Source organism: Myotis lucifugus, unplaced genomic scaffold (genome assembly GCF_000147115.1).
Source record: "Myotis lucifugus unplaced genomic scaffold, Myoluc2.0 scaffold_91, whole genome shotgun sequence".
Taxonomy (NCBI): Eukaryota; Metazoa; Chordata; class Mammalia; order Chiroptera; family Vespertilionidae; genus Myotis; species Myotis lucifugus.
Genome location: NW_005871139.1, coordinates 4,116,001 through 4,135,592, shown reverse-complemented (window position 1 = coordinate 4,135,592; position 19,592 = coordinate 4,116,001). Strand labels below are relative to the sequence as shown.

Below are 19,592 nucleotides of genomic sequence, written 5' to 3'. Positions count from 1 at the left end.
ACAAATGTGCTTTAAAAACTTCCAGAAAGATTCTGAATCTCCAAATACACTGGGCCCAATAGTTTGTTTACTTTTTTATTCAATTTATCGAGGTGACATTGGTCAATAAAATTGTATAGGTTTCAGGTGTACAATTCTATAATACATAATCTGTAAACTGTACTGTGAGTTCACCACTGCAAGTCAAGCCTCCTTTCATCACTATTTATGCCCCCTATACCTTTTTCTACCACCCTTCACCCCCTCCTTTCCCTCTGGTAATCACCATACTATTTATTGTCTGTGTCGCTGAGTTTGTTTGTCCGTTTTGTTTTTGGCTTAATCCCTTGAACTTTTGGGCCCAACAGTTTTGAACAAGGAATTTTATGGAATTATATTAATATGAAAAGAGGCTTTAGTATTAAATTTAAAAGTATGATACAAAATATTATATAAAGTGTAGTTCCATCTTATAAACACTTAATCACTGATGTTAGAATATGCAGTTTAAGCCATGAGTTGGATTGTGAAGGATTTTAAGTTTCTGAATGTTAGTATTTACTTATAAATATGTTCGATCTTTATTTTACATTTAAATAATAAATTTAAAATATTAAAAAGTTAAGACTATGCCCTAGTCGGTTTGGCTCAGTGGATAGAGGGCTTAAGAAAGGTAAAGAGACCTTAGCTTTAACAATACTTAATGCTTCAATTACAGTCAAGGGCATGTACCTTAGTTACAGACTCCTCCCCAGCCTGGGCCCTGTTCAGGGCTCGTGCAGGAGGCAACCAATCGATGTGCTTCTCTCACATCGATATTTCTCTCTATCGTTCCCTCTCTTCTACTCTCTCTAAAAGTCTATGGGAAAATATCCTCAGGTGAGGATTAAAAAAAAAAAAAAAGAAAGCTTTACACAGTGGCAGTGTCATAGCCAGCCATGGGCAAACTACGGCCCGCGGCGGGATCCGGCCCGTTTGAAATGAATAAAACTAAAAAAAAAAAAAAAAAAAAAAAAAGACCGTACCCTTTTATGTAATGATGTTTACTTTGAATTTATATTAGTTCACACAAACACTCCATCCATGCTTTTGTTCCGGCCCTCCGGTCCAGTTTAAGAACCCATTGTGGCCCTCGAGTCAAAAAGTTTGCCCACCCCTGGTCATAGCCAATGAGGTTTATCCAAGGCACGATTACTACTAATTAAAAAAAAAAAATTAATGCCGAAACCGGTTTGGCTCAGTGGATAGAGCGTCGGCCTGCAGACTGAAAGGTCCCAGGTTCGATTCCGGTCAAGGGCATGTACGTTGGTTGCGGGCACATCCCCAGTGGGAGATGTGCAGGAGGCAGCTGATTGATGTTTCTCTCTCATCGATGTTTCTAACTCTCTATCCCTCTCCCTTCCTCTCTGTAAGAAATCAATAAAATATATTTTTAAAAAAAATAAAATAAATAAAAAAAATTAAAAAAAATTAAGACTAAAGATTCTTTAAGATACATTTAAAAAAAGAATATGTAAACACTTCTATCTTACACATAAAATATTATTTAACTAACTGAAGTAAAATAAAATCCATACCTTATTCACATCAAATCTTTAAAGCAGTCTGGTTATAAATATCTAGAAGTCTATGCTTAAAAGCCACCATCTTAATGACCTATTTAAAACTGAAACCACCCAAGCACTATGGATGTCCCTTCCCTTGCTTATACTGCTCTGTTTAATATTTTTCCATAGTTTAATATTTTTCCTAACACTTCTAATTTGCCTATTTATTACTTTTACTGTTTTGCCCCCAACCTCCCCAGAACCTCCCCAGCCAGAAAGGGTCTTTATTGTTCAAACGTGTTTCAAAGCCCTAGTGCTTGGCAAAGAGTAGGATCAAAGGCCTTTAAATTCAAATTATATTAAAACAGCATAGTAATTACTTTTTAAAGGTTACAACTGTCAACAGGTAGTAGTCATTTGCTTTGGGAAGAAAACTGAGAATGCAGGGGAAACCAGCAAAGGTTAAACTCAATTCAGCACCAAAGGAGTAACATACTAGTATCAGCATCACCCTAATAAATAAAAAAAACTTTTAAAAAATAAGAACTTTAAAAATGAGAGAGAGAGAGAGAGAGAGAGAGAGAGAGAGAGAGAGAGAAACATCGATTTGTTGTTCCACTTATTTATGCATTCATTGGTTGATTCTTGTATGTGCCCTGATGGGGGATATCGAACCTGCAACCTTGTCACAGTGGGACCACACTCTAACCAAATGACCTACCCAGCCAGGGCTGAAAAATTCTTTAAGAACTTGAAAATAAGACAATAATAAACATAATATTTGCATAACTAAAAAGTTGTAGCCTGAATTTACTCTGATTTTCAGCAGGTCTATTCTTATAAAACATTGTGTCAAACCCTTAAAGAAACTGTACTTCACAGAAGTCAGTCAACTTAATGGATATAACATCTAAAATTTGAACAATTATGACTAATATATCACATGTACTGATGGCCATTTTGCTGACCTACAAATGTCAAACAATCGCCCAGCTGGTTTGAACTGTAACACAGTGCTGAGCAAAATGTGGTAATTATCATAAGCAAGAGCTTCCATTGCAACAACTAAAAAGGCTTGGAACAATTACGTGTTCAAAGATAAAAGAAGAGCTATAAAACAAGGACAAAATGAAATTCCAGACAGATGATGTTTCTTTCCTGAGGGCATTTGCAGATCCTGGAGCAGAGTAAAACCAGCAAAGCTTTCAGCAGTTGCACAGGACTGGCATTATGAATTGGAAACTAAAGAAGCCCTCCAACACAACTGTGTTTACTTGAGTTCGAAGGACAGAGATGAGAGATTGGGAGTCAAGTGGAAAAGATAAAATCTCTCTGGTCTTGTGGAAGTTCCAGGGGGAAAAAAGAATGAATATTGCATCAAACACAAGACAGGTTTCCTCCACAAGACATTTTCCAGATTTTAGAGCTGTATGAGGTAAGAGGCTAAAGAGCTAATCTCAAGCCTCTGAAGAAGACAACTAAATCTCCCTTGATGTTTCAGGACTGAGGTAACAGAAAACTGCCAACTTCTAAATCAAAAGCCTGAGAAGTCCATGCCTAAGGAATATACATAAATTAGAGGTGAACCAAATCTAATTAAAATGGCCGCTCAGCCCTGACCTAGCTTGATTCCTGACTGGATTGAAGCAATCATTCTGCTTCTGCCTACCAGAAGAAAGCTCAAATATTTTCTAGAGGGAAAAATTATATCACTTGCAGCTCCTAGCTTCTTTTATAAGTAATGTCCAGCATATAATCAACATTTATGACATGCAAAAAAGGCAGGAAAATTATAACAGAATCAAGAGAAAAAACTCAAAATATTAGCAGACACACAAATGATCCAGTTAATAGGCAAAGATTTTAAAATAACTATTATAAGTATGTTACAGAAAATGAACTGTATCTGATTGGAGAAAAGAAAGTCAGAAGGTTCTTCCTTTTTTATATAGTAGGGCCAATACTAGATTATGAAGACAAAGAAGGAAAGAGAGATATTTAGGATGAGGAATCAATTAAACCTAAGCTGAGAGTGTACTGTGTCTAAAGAAATAAAAAAACCTTTTTCAAAAGCAGCCTGAGGTGACCTCTGAAAATAGTTCATTCCTCACTTGACCCAGAAAACCCCACAAAATCATGCAAATCAAGAAGTTCAAATCTTCATGTTTGCTTTAAAAACACTCATGAGGCCCTGGCCAGGTAGCTCAGTTGGTTAGAGCGTTGTCCCAATACACCAAGATTATGGGTTCAATCCCTGGCCAGGACACATACAAGAAGCAACCAATGAATGTATAAGTGGAACAACAAATCGATGTCTCTTTCTCTCAAATCAATTAAAACAAAATTGTTAGCCTGGTCAGTGTGGCTCAGTGGTTGAGTGTTGACCCATGAACCAGGAGGTCATGGTTCGATTCCCTCAGGGCACATGCCCAGGCTGTGGGCTCAATCCCCAATAGGGAACGTGCAGGAGGCAGCCAATCAATGATTACCTGTTGTCATTGGTGTTTCTCTCTCTCTCCCTACCCTTCCTCTCTGAACTCAATAAAAATATATATTTTTAAAAAGGTATCCAAGAGAAATTTCATATCTTTCTACTGAAAATAGAATATCCTTTGCATATTGAAACAAGCATGTCAAACTCACAGCCCACAACGAATACTTTTGCAGCCGAGCAATATAACGGTATGTAAGAAATGTTTTAATAAAAATTTTTAACTTAATTTTTACAATATACTGTTATACATAATTATTAATAACAAACTACTAGTACAACATTCACTAATGACTGATTACTATAATCGCGTTGTATTCGTTTCCCTTACGCCTTATGCGCAGGTGCACCATTTCTCTCCACTAATACCAGCAGCGAATATTTTAGCAGCCAAATGCCACATCATTAGTCTTCTACTGACTTGTTTGGTGTGCGCAACAGGAAATATTTCGCTTTCAGAGAACAAGAAAAATAGGTTTATTTGCGTTACACTTACTAATTCGTGCAGTTATTCAGTGTCTGGTAAGTTAATGTTCAAGAAAAAATATTTTTATTAAAATGTTCTATTATTTTATGTTAACGATTACTCATTTATTTCAGCCCTTTGTATTCAGCATGTCTCTATCGAAATAAACCTATGTCTCTATGAAAATTGAAGCTTTTGTTTTTTTGCGGCCCACATAAACTAAAACCTTGTTCATTTGGCCCGTGATAGCCTTTGAGTTTGACATGCTTAAAGATTATATCCTTAAATCTAGTTAAGAAATATAGAAGAATGATACCAGAATACATAACTGAAGGAAATTAAAACCACCATTCTTCCAGGTATTTTACATCTACCAACCAAACAATTCAAAAAAAAAGAGGAGGAGAAATATCTACACAAAAATGATCGTGTACCGTGAGAAACAGAATTCTAATTGTTTCTTCAGGCATTCTTTTAGGTCTTCTGTAGAAATTGCTGAATTGCTTTCTCCTGGTGGTAGAAAACAAGAGGGAAAAAGTTAATACAAATTACTATAAGTGGTTAACTTTACATATTGTTTATACTCAGAGTAAATCACAAAGTATACACAAATTAAACTCATAAAATTAAACTGTTATTTTTTACAATTCAGATCACTCAAGGTCCAACTAATTTCTTTCAACCAATGTATTCTTCATTCTTTAGAGAGATTTCACATCAGTTTAAAAATGTTTATCAAGTAATTAACAAAGCACCATTAATACTATACTTACTGCTAACATATTATAAAATACTACCCTAAATACTTTAAAATAATGAACAAGAGTTGATATTAATCTAAATTTGAGACAGTGACTAGCTAGACAAAATGGGATATATACACACACAGAGTCATCGGTAGTATTAGGAGTAAATCTGATATTAGTCACACTCGTTAAACTATCTCTCTTTTTTTTAATGTTTTATTGACTTTTTAGAGAGAGGGATAGAGAGATGGAAACATTGATGAGAGAAAGCATCAATCGGCTGCCTCCTGCATACCTGCTACTAGAGATCAAGCCCATAACCTGGGCATGTGCCCTGACCGGGAATGGAACCAGGACCTTCTGGTTCATAGGTCAATGCTCACCACTGAACCACACCAGCTGGGCTCAACTTCTATCTCTTAATATTTTTTTTATTCCTTAATTTTAGAACTCCATTATCTTCCTATGAATATTTAAAGCATGCAAATGTCCAAAGGACCAGATCAACTCTATAATAGTCTCCTATACTTTCTATTATTTAAACCCAGAACATGAGCCTTTTTGGGAAGGACACAAACCTGGAAAACTAAGACTATCTTACACAAGACATTACAGACTCAAAGCATACAATTGGTCTTTTTTTTTAAATCCTCACCTGAGGACACGCTGGGAAGGGGGAAGGAGGAAGGAAGGGAGGGAGGGAGGGAAGGAGAAACATCAATGTGAGAGAGAACATTGATCAGTTGCCTTCTGTATGCTTTTTGACTGGATAATCAAACCTGAAACTCAGGTATGTGCCCTGACCAGGAATCGAGCCAGCAACCTTTCATGCCCGGGATGGCACTCAACCAAGCCACTCTGCTGAGCTGTCCTCTTCAAAAGCATTAATGATTAATTTCCTTTAAATACAGACAATAGGATGTATATAAAGATAAATTCTGCCCTGGCTGGTTTGGCTCAGTGGATGGAGCGTGGGCTACGGACTGCAGGGTCCTGAGATTGATTCCGGTCAACAGCACCTGCCCAGGGTTGCGGGCTCGAACCCCAGTGGGGGGCGTGCAGGAGGCAGCCGATCCATGATTCTCTCTCATCATTGATGTTTCTGTCTCTTTCTCCCTCTCCCTTCCTCTCCAAAATCAATAAAAAAAAAAGATAAATTCTGTGCATGATTTTACCACTACCTTGTCTTACTATTCAAGATTCAAAGTAATATTAGATATTAAAGTAACTTCATTAAAATGAGTAAGAAGCATTCTATTTTTATGTAAATTTCTAATACAAAATTCATCTTCTCAATTGCTACCTAAATGAGCAATAACTTCATTTAACCTTTCAATGTCATTATAGCAAATTTATTAAAATATCAACTGGTTGCCACATCACTTAAACCAACTCTATGTTCAAAGTAGCCAGCCAGTAATGCCCAGCCATCATGGCTCAGTGGTTGAGAATTCACCTATGAAGCAGGAGGTTAGGGAACATGCCCGGGTTACGGGCTTGACATCCAGTGTGGAACTTGCAGGAGGCAGCCAATCAATGATTCTCTCTCTTCATTGGTGTTTCTATCTCTCTCTCCCTCTCCATTCCTCTCTGAAATCAATAAAAATATATTAAAAACTAAAGCAAATAAACAAAAAAACAACAAAGTAACCACTAGTTAGGTATATTATGACCATAAGTAGAGAGCAGAGCCTACCACCTTAAATTATTATATGGAGCCAAAACCGGTTTTGCTCAGTGGATAGAGCGTCGGCCTGCGGACTGAAGGGTCCCAGGTTCGATTCTGTACCTGGGTTGCGGGCACATCCCCAGTGGGAGATGTGCAGGAGGCAGCTGATCGATGTTTCTCACTCATCGATGTTTCTAACTCTCTATCTCTCTCCCTTCCTCTCTGTAAAAAATCAATAAAATATATATTTTAAAAAAATTATTATATGGAAATACCATCTCATTCCACTTCCAAAATCAACTTACAAGCCAACAGACTTTAGAAATCTAGTCCAAATATTTATAATAAATAAGGAAATTGAAGACAAAGATTTATATACCTTGACTGAAGGCAAAGACAGAAATGCCTACCCCCTCCCATTACACTTATTTTCCAAAGAGACCCTTTAGGAATTAGAAAAATTAAGCTAGGTCATGAGGGTCTACGGTACAGTTTTAGTTTCCTTTAGATCTCATCCACTTTAAATCCAATCAACTACTAATCCATAACAATTAAATGAATATGGAAAAAAAACCAACACGTCTCACAAGTTAAATTGTAGAGCCTTTTCCTTAAAATTAATCCCTGCAACTTCACATTTATAAATGCATTTCACACTGACAAAAGTGATGGGTCACAGAACAATGAAGTCCCAGGGTCATATTTCACCCATAAATATTTAGAGGGGGGAAAAAAGTGATAGGAAAATTGATAGAACTTGCACTAATCCCAACAAAGTTGGACCCTATGAAAAATTGTAATTTAGGTTTCTTTCAACTATTTTGAATATTTTTCCCCTTTCATCTTGAATTTCACACTTTCTTTTAATAGGAAATTTAAAATTAATATTTTTTAATTACAATCTTCACGTTTGGCCATTTTAAAACAGTATTTATTGATATCACCTAACAGCATTTCATTAACATAAACTTTTTTCCCAATAAGAAAATAAACTAATGAATACACAGTTTAATTAGACCAATGATAAAGAGACTTGGGGGGAGGGTGGAAGAAGACTAGCATATTGAATTCTCCTTTGATCAATAAAAACCTAAAGCTTACCGGAAATGTCATATATTTGGTAACTCAGATCTTCTGGCCCCAAAATCATTCCATTAGTTGATTCTTCAATGCCTGTAGAATTTCTTGTGGTTTCACAAGATGAATACATTACTTCATATTCCTTACACATATCATCTGAAAGCTCTGTATTACCTGTATGAAAGAAAACATACTGAAAATAGAAATTCTTCAAATCCTATCTTTAGGAACTCTCGGCCCTATGTCTTCTATAACAAGATTTCAAGGAATCTACCAGTTGGTAAAATGTCCATATGATTTTACGTAACAGTTCTCTTTCTAAGGGAGTTAAGTTTTGACAATTATGAATAAGCTAAAATGGTTAATAGCTTAAACTTATATAGCACTATCTATGTATCAGACTACTTAATGCACTTTTACTCACTTAATTCTGCCAAAAGTAATTATTATTACTATTTTTATTATTGTTGTTTAATCTATAGATTAAGGAAACAAGCATGGGAAAATTAAGTCATTTGTCCAAGGTCAAATAAGTGGTAGATCAACACTAATTTATAAATACCATTTTATAAATGGGCTTAAAGGCTAGACCCAAAGATTTCAAGCTTCTGTTTGAAATTGGTGACTATTCATACTAGATATGAGAATTGTATACAAACTACACGTTAAACATTTATAAACATATTTAATCAAATAATCAAAGGATGTACCCTAAAGTTTTCTAAATTGGTTCGGGGATATGTTTAACCAAAATGTGTTTTATTCTGACAAAATATTTAGGACTCACCCTCAGGATGAGACCCTGATGTTGCTGCTGTTTCATGCCAAGAGCTTTCAGTTCCATGAGTTACTGGCGTGACATCAGTATTTCCATGAGGAATTTCTTGCCACACTTTGGCATTAGGATTTAAACCAGTTCCTTTAGATGTTACCTGCTAAATAATCAAAGGATCTATTTGTAAACTTTAAAAGTCAGTGCATTAAAAATACGGATTTAGGTAAAAGACTTTTCCATTACTTAAATGTGAAGAAAACCCCAATATTAAGTAATTTAATAAATAAATAAATAAATAAATATTAAATAAGTAGTATCTCTTAAGTTTTTGGCTTAATTTGACAATATAAATCCTTTTGAGTGGATGAACTTGAAATGTACCTATATAAAATTTAACTACCTGTACAAAAAAATCTCTATAAAATACTATTAATATAGTAATACTGCTTTACCCCCAATCTGCTTGCAAATGTCATAAAGTTTATTCAAACTATTCACATATCTTTGACATTAGCATGTGTTTTGTATCTAGAGAAAATTTTTTAGTTATCTAGAGCGATTTTATAGAGTATACAATTTTTACTGCCATCCAAACTGATACAGACCTTTGAGTCTGATTCTACTGCTGGAAATTAATTTACTCCCAAGTCAAAAACAGCAATCTGCCTTACATTAGAATGTGCTTTTCCAAATTTGTCCTGAACGTATATATTCTTTTTTAAAAATTGTTTAGAGTATTACAGATGTCCCTTAATTTCTCCCCCCTCTGCCCCCCACTTTCTAGCTACTGCTTAAAGTCCACAACATAATTACGTAAAATTACCATCTAAAGTAATCTTTCGCATACCTCATGTAACCAGACACACACAGAGGTGAAAAGTAGAAATGGATCACAGTATAGAGCAGGGGTGGGCAAACTTTTTGACTCGAGGGCCACAATGGGTTCTTAAACTGGACCGGAGGGCCAGAACAAAAGCATGGATGGAGTGTTTGTGTGAACTAATATAAATTCAAAGTAAACATCATTGCATAAAAGGGTACGGTCTTTTTTTTTTTTTTTTTAGTTTTATTCATTTCAAATGGGCCGAATCTGGCCCGCAGGCCGTAGTTTGCCCACGGCTGGTATAGAGGGTGGGAAAGAAGAGTATTCAAAAGATGGAGAGAGAAGAAAGCAGGATGCACAAATACACTTTTCTCACCTCATTCCACCAAACGGGGCTTGTTCCTTCTCAAATACATTAATGACTTTCAAAAAGTACTATCTCTCCAAAAAGTTACTTCTTAAAAATATTGTTTTTATTGATTTCAGAGTAAGGGAGAAATAGAAATATCGATGAGAGAGAAACTTCAATCATCTGCCTCCTACATGCCGCTCAACTGGGGATCGGGCCTGCAACCTGGGCATGTGCCCTGACCGGGAATGGTTCATAGGTCGATTCTCAACTGCTGAGCCATGCAGGTCGGGCCAAAAGGTTACTTTTTTAACTGTCTTCTCAGTTATAGGCCCCTCCCCTGGATGGCAGGCACCAGAAAGTGGATTTAAAGGGCAAGGTGCTTTCAAGCTTATGACCTGCATATACTTGGGATTCAGCTTTCATGAAAAATAACTGGTACACACTGAGCCAAGTATCAGGAAGTTGTTATAAATTCTGTCTACATTGAGGGAGTTATTACAACTAACACTGCATCATGGGGCTAAAAAAAACAATCCAGCCTTTAAGGTATCACCAACACTGAAAAATGGGCAACCAAAGCAGGACTCTGGGTAGGCGGAACTTCAGAGCCCCCAGAGTTGCTGAGAAGACTCAGCTTCTGGGAGGCCTAACTGTACTTCCTACAACTATGTCCCATGAAATTCCCCAGTAATCTTTTAATTTAATAAGGTTGTTGTTGTTTGTTAATCCTCACTGGAAGATATTTTTTCATTGATTTTTAGGAGAAAGGGAGGGGGAGAGACAGAAAGAGAAACATGGATGTCAGAGAGACACATCAATTGGTTGCCTCCCACACCCATCCCAACCAGAGCCAGGGAAAGAGCCTGCAACCGAAGTAGGTGCCCTTGACTAGAATCAAACCCGAGCCCCTTCAGTCTGTGGGCCGACACTCTATCCACTGAGCTAAACCAGCTAAGACAATAAACAGATTTTGTTGTTGTTGTTAATCCTCTCTGGAGGATATTTTCCCATTTAGTTTTAGAGAGAGTGGAAGGGAGGCAGGGAGAGACAGAGAGAGAGAAACATAGATGTGAGAGAGACATTGATTGGTTACATCGCACACACACCCCAACCAGGGCCCCTGACCAGAGCCCCAGACCAGGAGTGGGGATCAAGCCTACAACCCAGGCATGTGCCCTTGACTGGAATCGGACCTGAGACCCTTCCATCTGCAAGCCAACACTCTATCCACTGAGCCAAACCAGCTAGGGCAGTGGTTGGCAAACCGCAGCTCGCGAGCCACATGCGGCTCTTTGGCCCCTTGAGTGTGGCTCTCCCACAAAATACCACGTGCGGGCGCGCACGTACAGTGCGATTGAAACTTCGTGGCCCATGCCCAGAAGTCGGTTTTCAGCCAGGGCGAGTCTATTTTGAAGAAGTGGCGTTAGAAGAAATGGGGGTACGTTTGCTGAGGTCGACCCCTCAGATTGAGGACGTTTTTAGCAAAGGCCAGCTTAAGAGTACCCTAATTAAGTTAATAACAATGTATACCTACCTATATAGTTTAAGTTTAAAAAATTTGGCTGTCAAAAGAAATTTCAATCATTGTACTGTTGATATTTGGCTCTGTTGACTAATGAGTTTGCCGACCACTGGGCTAGGGCAATAAACCGATTTTTTACTTAAGTTTCCATACTATGCAACTATTATGACTAACATGACTTATATGTAGGAACCAATGAAGCATTGTTTAATTATACTGTATAGCTTGCCATATATTTTTTGATTGCTTATCAACTGAAACTCAATTTGGGAAAAAGAAGAACACTCAGACACAATGTTCTTAACCATGTCAAGGTTCATTCATATGTTGGGAGCAAGGGCTGGGCCTACGTGGTGGTTGTAATGGCAGTATTTTATCACTGACACTATTTAGAATTGCCAGGTATAGGATAATTATAAGCATATGCCTTTTAGTCAATGTATTGCTTTAAAATTCTCTACAACAACAACCCCTTTCTGCCTTCACCACAGCAGCACTCTCCCCATCACCTTACCTTTGGAACTGAGCTGACTGAATATGATATGGGAATTTAGGTACAGCTTAATTTCTGACTGATGCAGAAAACAACTATGAGGAATTTGTGAGAGCCTAGCTTCCCTGCCATGTAAAGAGCAGTTAACTTGTTATTAAGCACTTTAGTAGAAGACAATCTATGTTCTGGCATACCCTCCTCCTCCCTCACTTTCCTTAATTCTGAAAATACCAGTTATGTCCCTACCCAAGAAAATGGCAAACAAAGACTACAGTTCTCAGCGAAACTTATGGAATTGTTACATAGTAGTATGTTGCTTTAGTAAAATAGAATAGGAATTGTTATTTCAAGGTAGTTAATAATCATTATGTAAACATATAATGGTTGAGACTCCAGAAGCACACTTAAATTCAAAACACAACTCTAACTAAAAACAAAAAAACACAGCTCTAACATTAACAGTACTGTGATAATTAACCAACATTTTCAGTTGTTTTCCAGAATATCCAATTCATAATAATTATTTAAAAAGTACCAATATCACCTTAATAAAGCTAGACTGAAGTGTAATTCCACTAATTGAGAAACAACTATGGCATTACAGAAAAAAATTAACTTTGTTTTGCCACCCAGGAATTATGAACTTATTGACCTCAGTTTCCTCACTTAAAAAAAACATAATCTCTAGTCTACCAAAACTTACTAGTATAGTCCCGACACACCTTGGAGACTTAACTTCATTTGTTTTGCTCACTACTTCCTCTTTTCCTCTTGTTATTTGTATATAACCTCTATTTTGTTACCACTATAATAGATTACTTAAACAGGTGTTCTTTGCAACCAGGCAGTGGGCTCAAGTAAGGCAGACACTTGGTCTTCCTTTTCTATTTTAGCTGTTAACACAAACCAAGTGAGAGTAGACCCCCAGCTGTCTATTGAGTAAAATAATAGAGGCATGTGTGCAAAAAAGGAATGTTAAGCATCTATAATTACCTTCCCAACATGCTAGACCAGAGTTGACACCACTCTTCCTTTTTTTTTTTAATGTGGCCTGAGTTAAAATGGAAGTCTTATGTCAAAATGGTTTATGGCTTTTGGTTTCAGGGCTGCTAAAAGCTTTACAGTAACATCAAGATCAATAATAAGGTGTCAAACCTTGCAGGGGAGGAAAAGCATTTTTGAAGAAGCACCATTTGAATAATCATAACAAAATTTTAGCTTAGAGATGTTAATTCACAATTACCTCATATCATAATTAGCTCAGGAAGGAAACCAACTACTTTTCTTATTACAACCAGGGTGCCCTGCCAGGACAGGTACCAGGTATTTAAAAACCTCTATGGCGTAATTTTAGAGGCAAGTTAGCTTTATATTTGTCACTATATAGACATGCAAACAATGTGCACTGTACCAAAAGTATCTTATCAAGGATTTTTTGTTTGTTTGTTTTTTGGTTAATCCTCACCTGAGGATATTTTTTCCTTTGATTTTTTAGAGAGAATGGAAGGGAGAGGGAGAGACAGAGAAAGAAACATTGATGTGAGAGATACACATGCACTGGTTGCCTCCCACACACGCCCCAACCAGGGCTGGGGATCAAGCCTGGAACCGAGGTACCAGATCCGTGCCTTTGACCAGAATTGAACCCACAACCCTTCAGTCTGCAGGCCAACGCTCTAAGCACTGAGCAAACCGGCTAGGGCTTATCAAGGATTTTTAGTTGTCAGTGTGCAGAATACATTCTGGCTCATTTAAAGAGAAAGGTAATTTATTAAATGGTAGAGTCACTATTGCTATGTCACTAGAGGGCTGAAAAAAGCAGATGCAAAGATAATATCACCCAAAATAACCTTGCAGAAGCAGTTTAAAGGGGAAATCGCTATCCCTGCCACTACCAAGCACTAAATGCAAAGTCCAAATCCATTACAAACAATCTTCACTATGGCTAGCACCAACTTAATCTTGAAACTATTAACTACATTTTAAGCTGACTAGCTCTACTCCATTCCTGACTGCAAAATGAAAGTTGTGAATAGAACCTCCATTTCCTTATATTGTGTATTTTCAAATACAAGGCATCTGTGGGTGTGTCTGACCAGTGGCTCTGAGGTAACACGCTTGCATCCACCTATACACATGAGAATCTGGAAATTTCTGAGTTTTGAAAAGTATGTACATAATATGGGTATTTCTGCAAATTTAGAAAGCTTCTCAAATTTGGGAGGCTGCAAATGTGACAAATGTACACTATAAGAGATTAAAACTAACATTTAACATACAAAATATACACTTAATTTATAAATACCCAAATACTGGGGGATTATGACCAAAAACTTACCTTTTATTGATGAGATTTTTTTAAGCATTTAATAATTAATCAAAATAATTAACTAGATGATTTTCAGCAGCATACTATCTACAAATCTGATGTGTCCCTTGATACTGGTGCCAAGAATAATTAAAGTGTGTAGTGTATGGCACATAAACAAGCAGTACTCCTGGGCATATTTATTTTTTCACCAGCCTAGTTAGTAGTATACACTTTTCTAAAAGCCAATGTACACAAAGAAACGTATACAAGGATGTGTTATTGCAGCACTGATCCCATAAGTAGAAGACTGAAAACAACCCAAAGTCCATCTACAGGCAAACAGTTCAATAAAATTTAGTATATTTTATAACACATATTATAAAAATTAAAGAAAAAACATAGGCCTATATACTAGTACACTAATATGAAAAGTGCTCAAATGTATTAACAATAGGAACAAAGATAATTTACCAAACAGGGAAAATGTATAAAAAGACAAGAAGGGATAGTTAATTACAAAGTATCATTTTTACTGTTAAACTACTTTGTCATTTTGACACACACACACACACACACACACACACACACACACACAAAACAGTTCACTACTGTAATCCACATAACTTTTCTAAAAGCTGGCAATGTTTACTGAAAGCCTTAAAAATAGCTCTGGCTGGTGTGAGTCAGTTGATTGGGCATCGTCCCGTGCACTAAAACATTGCTGGTTCAAATCCCTGGTTCGATTCCTGGGGCACAGGCCAGGTTGCAGGCGGGTTGCAGGCTCAATTGCCAGTGAGGGTTGTGTAGGAGGCAGACGATTGACATTCCACTCCCACACCGATGTTTCTCTCTCCCTCTTCCTTCCTCTCTCTAAAAAAATCAATAAAAGTATTGGGGGGGGGGCCTTAAAAATATACATTTTTGATCTAGAAATTCTACTTGTCAGAAATTCTGCTCAGAAGAGATGTGCAAAAGCATATAATTACAAAAATGCCCAACACATTAACTTTATAATACTGAAAAATTAGAAACATCCAACTGCTATCATCTGAATGTTTGCATACCCCCCATTCATATGTTAAAATCCTAATGCCCAATGTGATGGTATTGAGACATGGGGCCTTTGGGAGGTGCTCTTCTAAAAGAAACACACAGGGCTTCCCTGGCACAGAGAAAAGGCACTCACCAGCTATGAACCAGAAAGCCCTCACCAAACACCTAATCTGCTGGCACTATGATCCCGGACTTCCCTGAAATAAATTTATTTTGTTTATAAACTACCTAGAGTGTGATTCTATTATAGTCTAAATTGACTAAGATACCAACTACAGAGGAGTTGTTCAATAACTGTAGCACAGCCATTTACAGAATATTCCAAAGCCTTAAAACCAGACTGTATATAAAACTGGTAAAACCTGAGTAAGTTCTGTAGACTGCATCAATGTCAATTTGCCAGTTTTTACATCATATTATAGTTATTCAAGGTGTTACTACTGGGAGAAAGCAGGCAAAATGTGCATAGGACACCTGTATATTTTTGGGGCAACGTCTTGAGAATTTATAGTTATTTCAAAATAGTTTTTATTATTGTAAAGACAATGAAATGTTCACAGAAACTTAGGGGGGGGTGTAAAGCAAATTGCTATTTTATAAAAGTGATTTAATTTTGTGAAATAATGCACAAGCATAGAAAAGATTGAGAGTGACTAAAAATTAGTGTTTTCAATAGTTACGTCTGAGCAGCAGTGTTTTTATTTTCATTTTTGTGCTTTTGTTTATTCCTAAAATTAACATCTCTTACTTTTACAATCAGAAAATATATAATGAAACATTTAAGATACAAATAAAAGACACATCAACAGAATATCCCAGAGCCTTAAAACCAGAATGATGTAAAATCGTTCCTGCCAAGTGACATAAAGAACTATTGTCTTCAAAGAAGCTTAAAGAACTTACCAATTGCTAAGAAGAGCACAAACAAGCAAAATGACAATTCACAACAGAACAGAACCCAAAAAACTAATACACCCGGATAAATATTCAATCACACTGGTCATTGAAGAAACACAAAATGCCCTAGCTGGTTTGGCTCAGTAGATAGAGCTTCGGCATGTAGACTGAAGGGTCCCAGGTCTAATTCCAGTCAAGGGCACATGGTGGGGTTGCTGGATCCCCAGTACGGGGCATGCAAGAGGCAGCTGGTCAATGATTCCCTCTCATCATTGATATTTCTCTCTCTTTCTCCCTCTCCCTTCCTCTATGAAATCAGTTAGAAAAATTTTAAAAAGCAAATATTAAAAAAAACACAAAGTAAATCAATTATTTCATTTTAACCTATACAGTGAATTTGTAAATATAAGAATGCCTGGTGTGGACAAAAATACAATAAATTGGGCAATAGTAAAAACAGTCAACACTTTTGGAAAGCAATTTGCCAATACTGATATAAAAAACTTAAAAAATGTCCACTCTTTAATCTAATGCAGTGAATTTTAGCTTAAGGGCTTTATACACAAGAGTGTTCTTTATAAAATTACTCAACATAAGGAAAAACTGAAAACTAAAAATGTCCATCAAAAAAAGTTGGTGTTTTTCTGCCCAGCTGGCATGGCTCAGTGGTTCAGCACTGACCTATGAACCAGGGGGTGACAGATGATTAGATTCCCCTTCAGGGCACATGCCCAGGTTGTGGGCTCGATTCCCCCTGGGGGATGTGCAGAAGGTAGCCAATCAATGATTCTCTCTCATCACTGATGTTTCTATTTCTCTCTCCCTTCCTATCTGAAATAAAAAATATATTTTTTAAAAAAGTTGTTTTTCTATAACCAAGTCTTTAAAATAACATAATGAATCTGACAAGTCAGTTTAACTGGAAGGCTTATTTTCTCATTTAAACTCTAGATAACTAGGTTTGATTCATCTTTTGACTAAAGATGAATGAAAAACCACATCAAAATCCTTATCTCTTCTACAGACCTAGAAGTAAAGTCCTTGAGGCTACAGTTATGTATAAAAAAAATCTAATAAAGGATGTAAATTGTCCAAGTGCCTGTGGAAACTACCTGCCAACATACACATAGCATATAAGCAGATACTCTCAAATCACCACAAAAATATTCAAATTGTCAGTCCTTAAAATTAACAGATTCATCACCACCTCTATTTCTAAGCAATATATGTCATCACCAACTAACCAACAGAAATGCTCACTATTGAAACATTTTATGCCAATTCCTAGCTGGGGAAGAGATATAAAGAAAGGGAAAAGGGGAAACATCAAATTCTTGGCAAAATAATACCTTCCAGCCTGGCCAGCGTGGCTCAGTGGTTGAATGTTGACCTATGAACCAGGAGGTCAAAGTTCGATTCCCAGACAGGGCACATGCCTGGGTTGCAGGCTCGATCCCCAGCGGGGGAGCGTGCAGGAGGCATCCAATCAATGATTCTCATATTTGATGTTTCTATCTCTCTCTCCCTCTCCCTTCCTCTCTGAAATAAAAATATGTTAATAATACTTTCCAGACAGCAGTTTTAAGGTAAAAGAACCAAGAATTAGGAAAAAGTCACCATAAATATGGAGAAGCCATCTCTTTGGTTTTACTTACCTATTTATTATCAGAAACAGATATCCCATGCCACTTAACACTACAAATGCTGAGAAACAGAAACAAAAGTATATAAATTGATTAAACTTATTTGCTCATGGTGGATCAATCTTCCAAGTTTATTTTTTACATCTCCAATATTGAGAGGAACACTAAATTGTATGTACCTAAACAAAATAAACACCTACTTTATCCAGCAAAAAACTTCAAGATCCCAAAAGAAGATGCTTAGGGGCATTTTATGGCAAGTAAAAGTGAAAATTAAAGTGGGATTTTTTTTACCCATTCTGACAGAATAATAACTTACATTTATGGAACACTTAATCCATCTTCACAACAACTTCAGTTAAATACCATTATCATCCACATTTTGCAGATAAGAAAAAGTTGCATAGCTATTAAGACAACCAGGATTTGAACCTTGGCAGTCTGGAGATTCTGCTGCTGCTACACTACAGTTGCCTCAGAGAAAACTTTAAGACAACTAGTTACAGACTAAAGCAGTGGTTCTCAACCTTCCTAATGCCGTGACCCTTTAATACAGTTCCTCATGTTGTGGTGACCCTCAACCATAAAATTATTTTCGTTGCTACTTCATAACTGTAATTTTGCTAGTTATCAATTGTAATGTAAATATCTGATATGCAGGATGTATTTTCATTGTTACAAATTGAACATAATTAAAGCATAGTGATTAATCACAAAAATATGTAATTATATGTGTTTTCCGATGGTCTTAGGCGACCCCTGTGAAAGGGTCGTTCAACCCCCAAAGGGGTTGCGACCCACAGGTTGAGAACCGCTGGACTAAGGAATATTATAAATCTTCTCACCAATCCAAATGGTCCCTGGCCCCAGTTCTCCCTAGAGTGGCTAATAATCCAGAAGACATGGCTATCTATAGAAAATAGCCACCAGAAAGAACTAGGGTCCCTAGGGCAGAAGTCACTTCAGCTCTGCAATCATTTTTTAAAAATATGTTTTTATTGATTTTAGAGAGAGGGGGAGGGAGAGGGATAGACAGAAACACTGATGAGAGAGAAACTTAGATTGGCTGTCTGCTGCACACCCCCTACTGGGGGTTGAGCCCACAACCTGGGCATATGTCCCAACCAGGAATCAACCCGGTGATCTCGTAGCTCATGGGTCCACGCTCAAACACTGAGCCACCCAAGCCGGGCCTCTGCAATAATTTTTTAATACATTTTCATTTATTTTTTAGAGAAGAAAGAAGAGGGAAGGAGGGAGGGGCAGAGGGAGGGGAGGGAGAGGGGATGGAAGAGAGAGGGGTAGAGGGGGAAGAAGAGGGGAGAGAGTGGAGAAGGGGGAAAAGGGGAGGGGAGAGGGAGAGAAACATCAATGTGAGAGCAACACATCCATCGGCTATCTCCTGCACACACACCCCCTACCGAGGATCTAGCCCACGACCCTGGCATGTGCCCTGACTGGGAATCAAACCAGCAACCTTTTGCCACACAGGACGACACCCAACCGAGCGACACTGGCCAGGGTGACTGCAATTATTTTTTAGCCAAGGAATAGCTAATTTTCAGTTACAAAAATACATATCCACGGTAGTTTATGCAATAAATTTTACCCTCTATCACAATGCATTTATCCTAATCTGAATTATTTTATCTGCAAGCTCCACAATGGCAGTGACCTTGTTTATGATTTACTTGCTCTCTAGTACCTTGAACAGTGACTAGCACACAGGCCAATAATAAAATTTG

At 37.2% G+C, this 19,592-nt stretch overlaps 1 protein-coding gene across 9 annotated transcripts in view; it reads right to left on the bottom strand.

The window, feature by feature from the left end:
* LARP4 (La ribonucleoprotein domain family member 4) overlaps positions 1 to 19,592 on the bottom strand; it is a 69,141-nt gene that overhangs the window by 40,493 nt on the left and 9,056 nt on the right. For 6 of the 9 annotated variants that reach the window (XM_023756357.1, XM_006091554.3, XM_014458236.2 and 3 more), the window contains 3 exons: positions 8,766 to 8,913; positions 8,000 to 8,152; positions 4,918 to 4,993 (listed from right to left, as the gene is read on the bottom strand). In XM_023756357.1, coding sequence (XP_023612125.1) covers positions 4,918 to 4,993; positions 8,000 to 8,152; positions 8,766 to 8,913 — 377 coding nt within the window. Of the gene's footprint in view, positions 1 to 4,917; positions 4,994 to 7,999; positions 8,153 to 8,765; positions 8,914 to 17,859; positions 17,909 to 19,592 lie in introns of all 9 variants that reach the window. The other 3 variants (XM_023756353.1, XM_023756355.1, XM_014458237.2) reach the window with 2 other exon arrangements.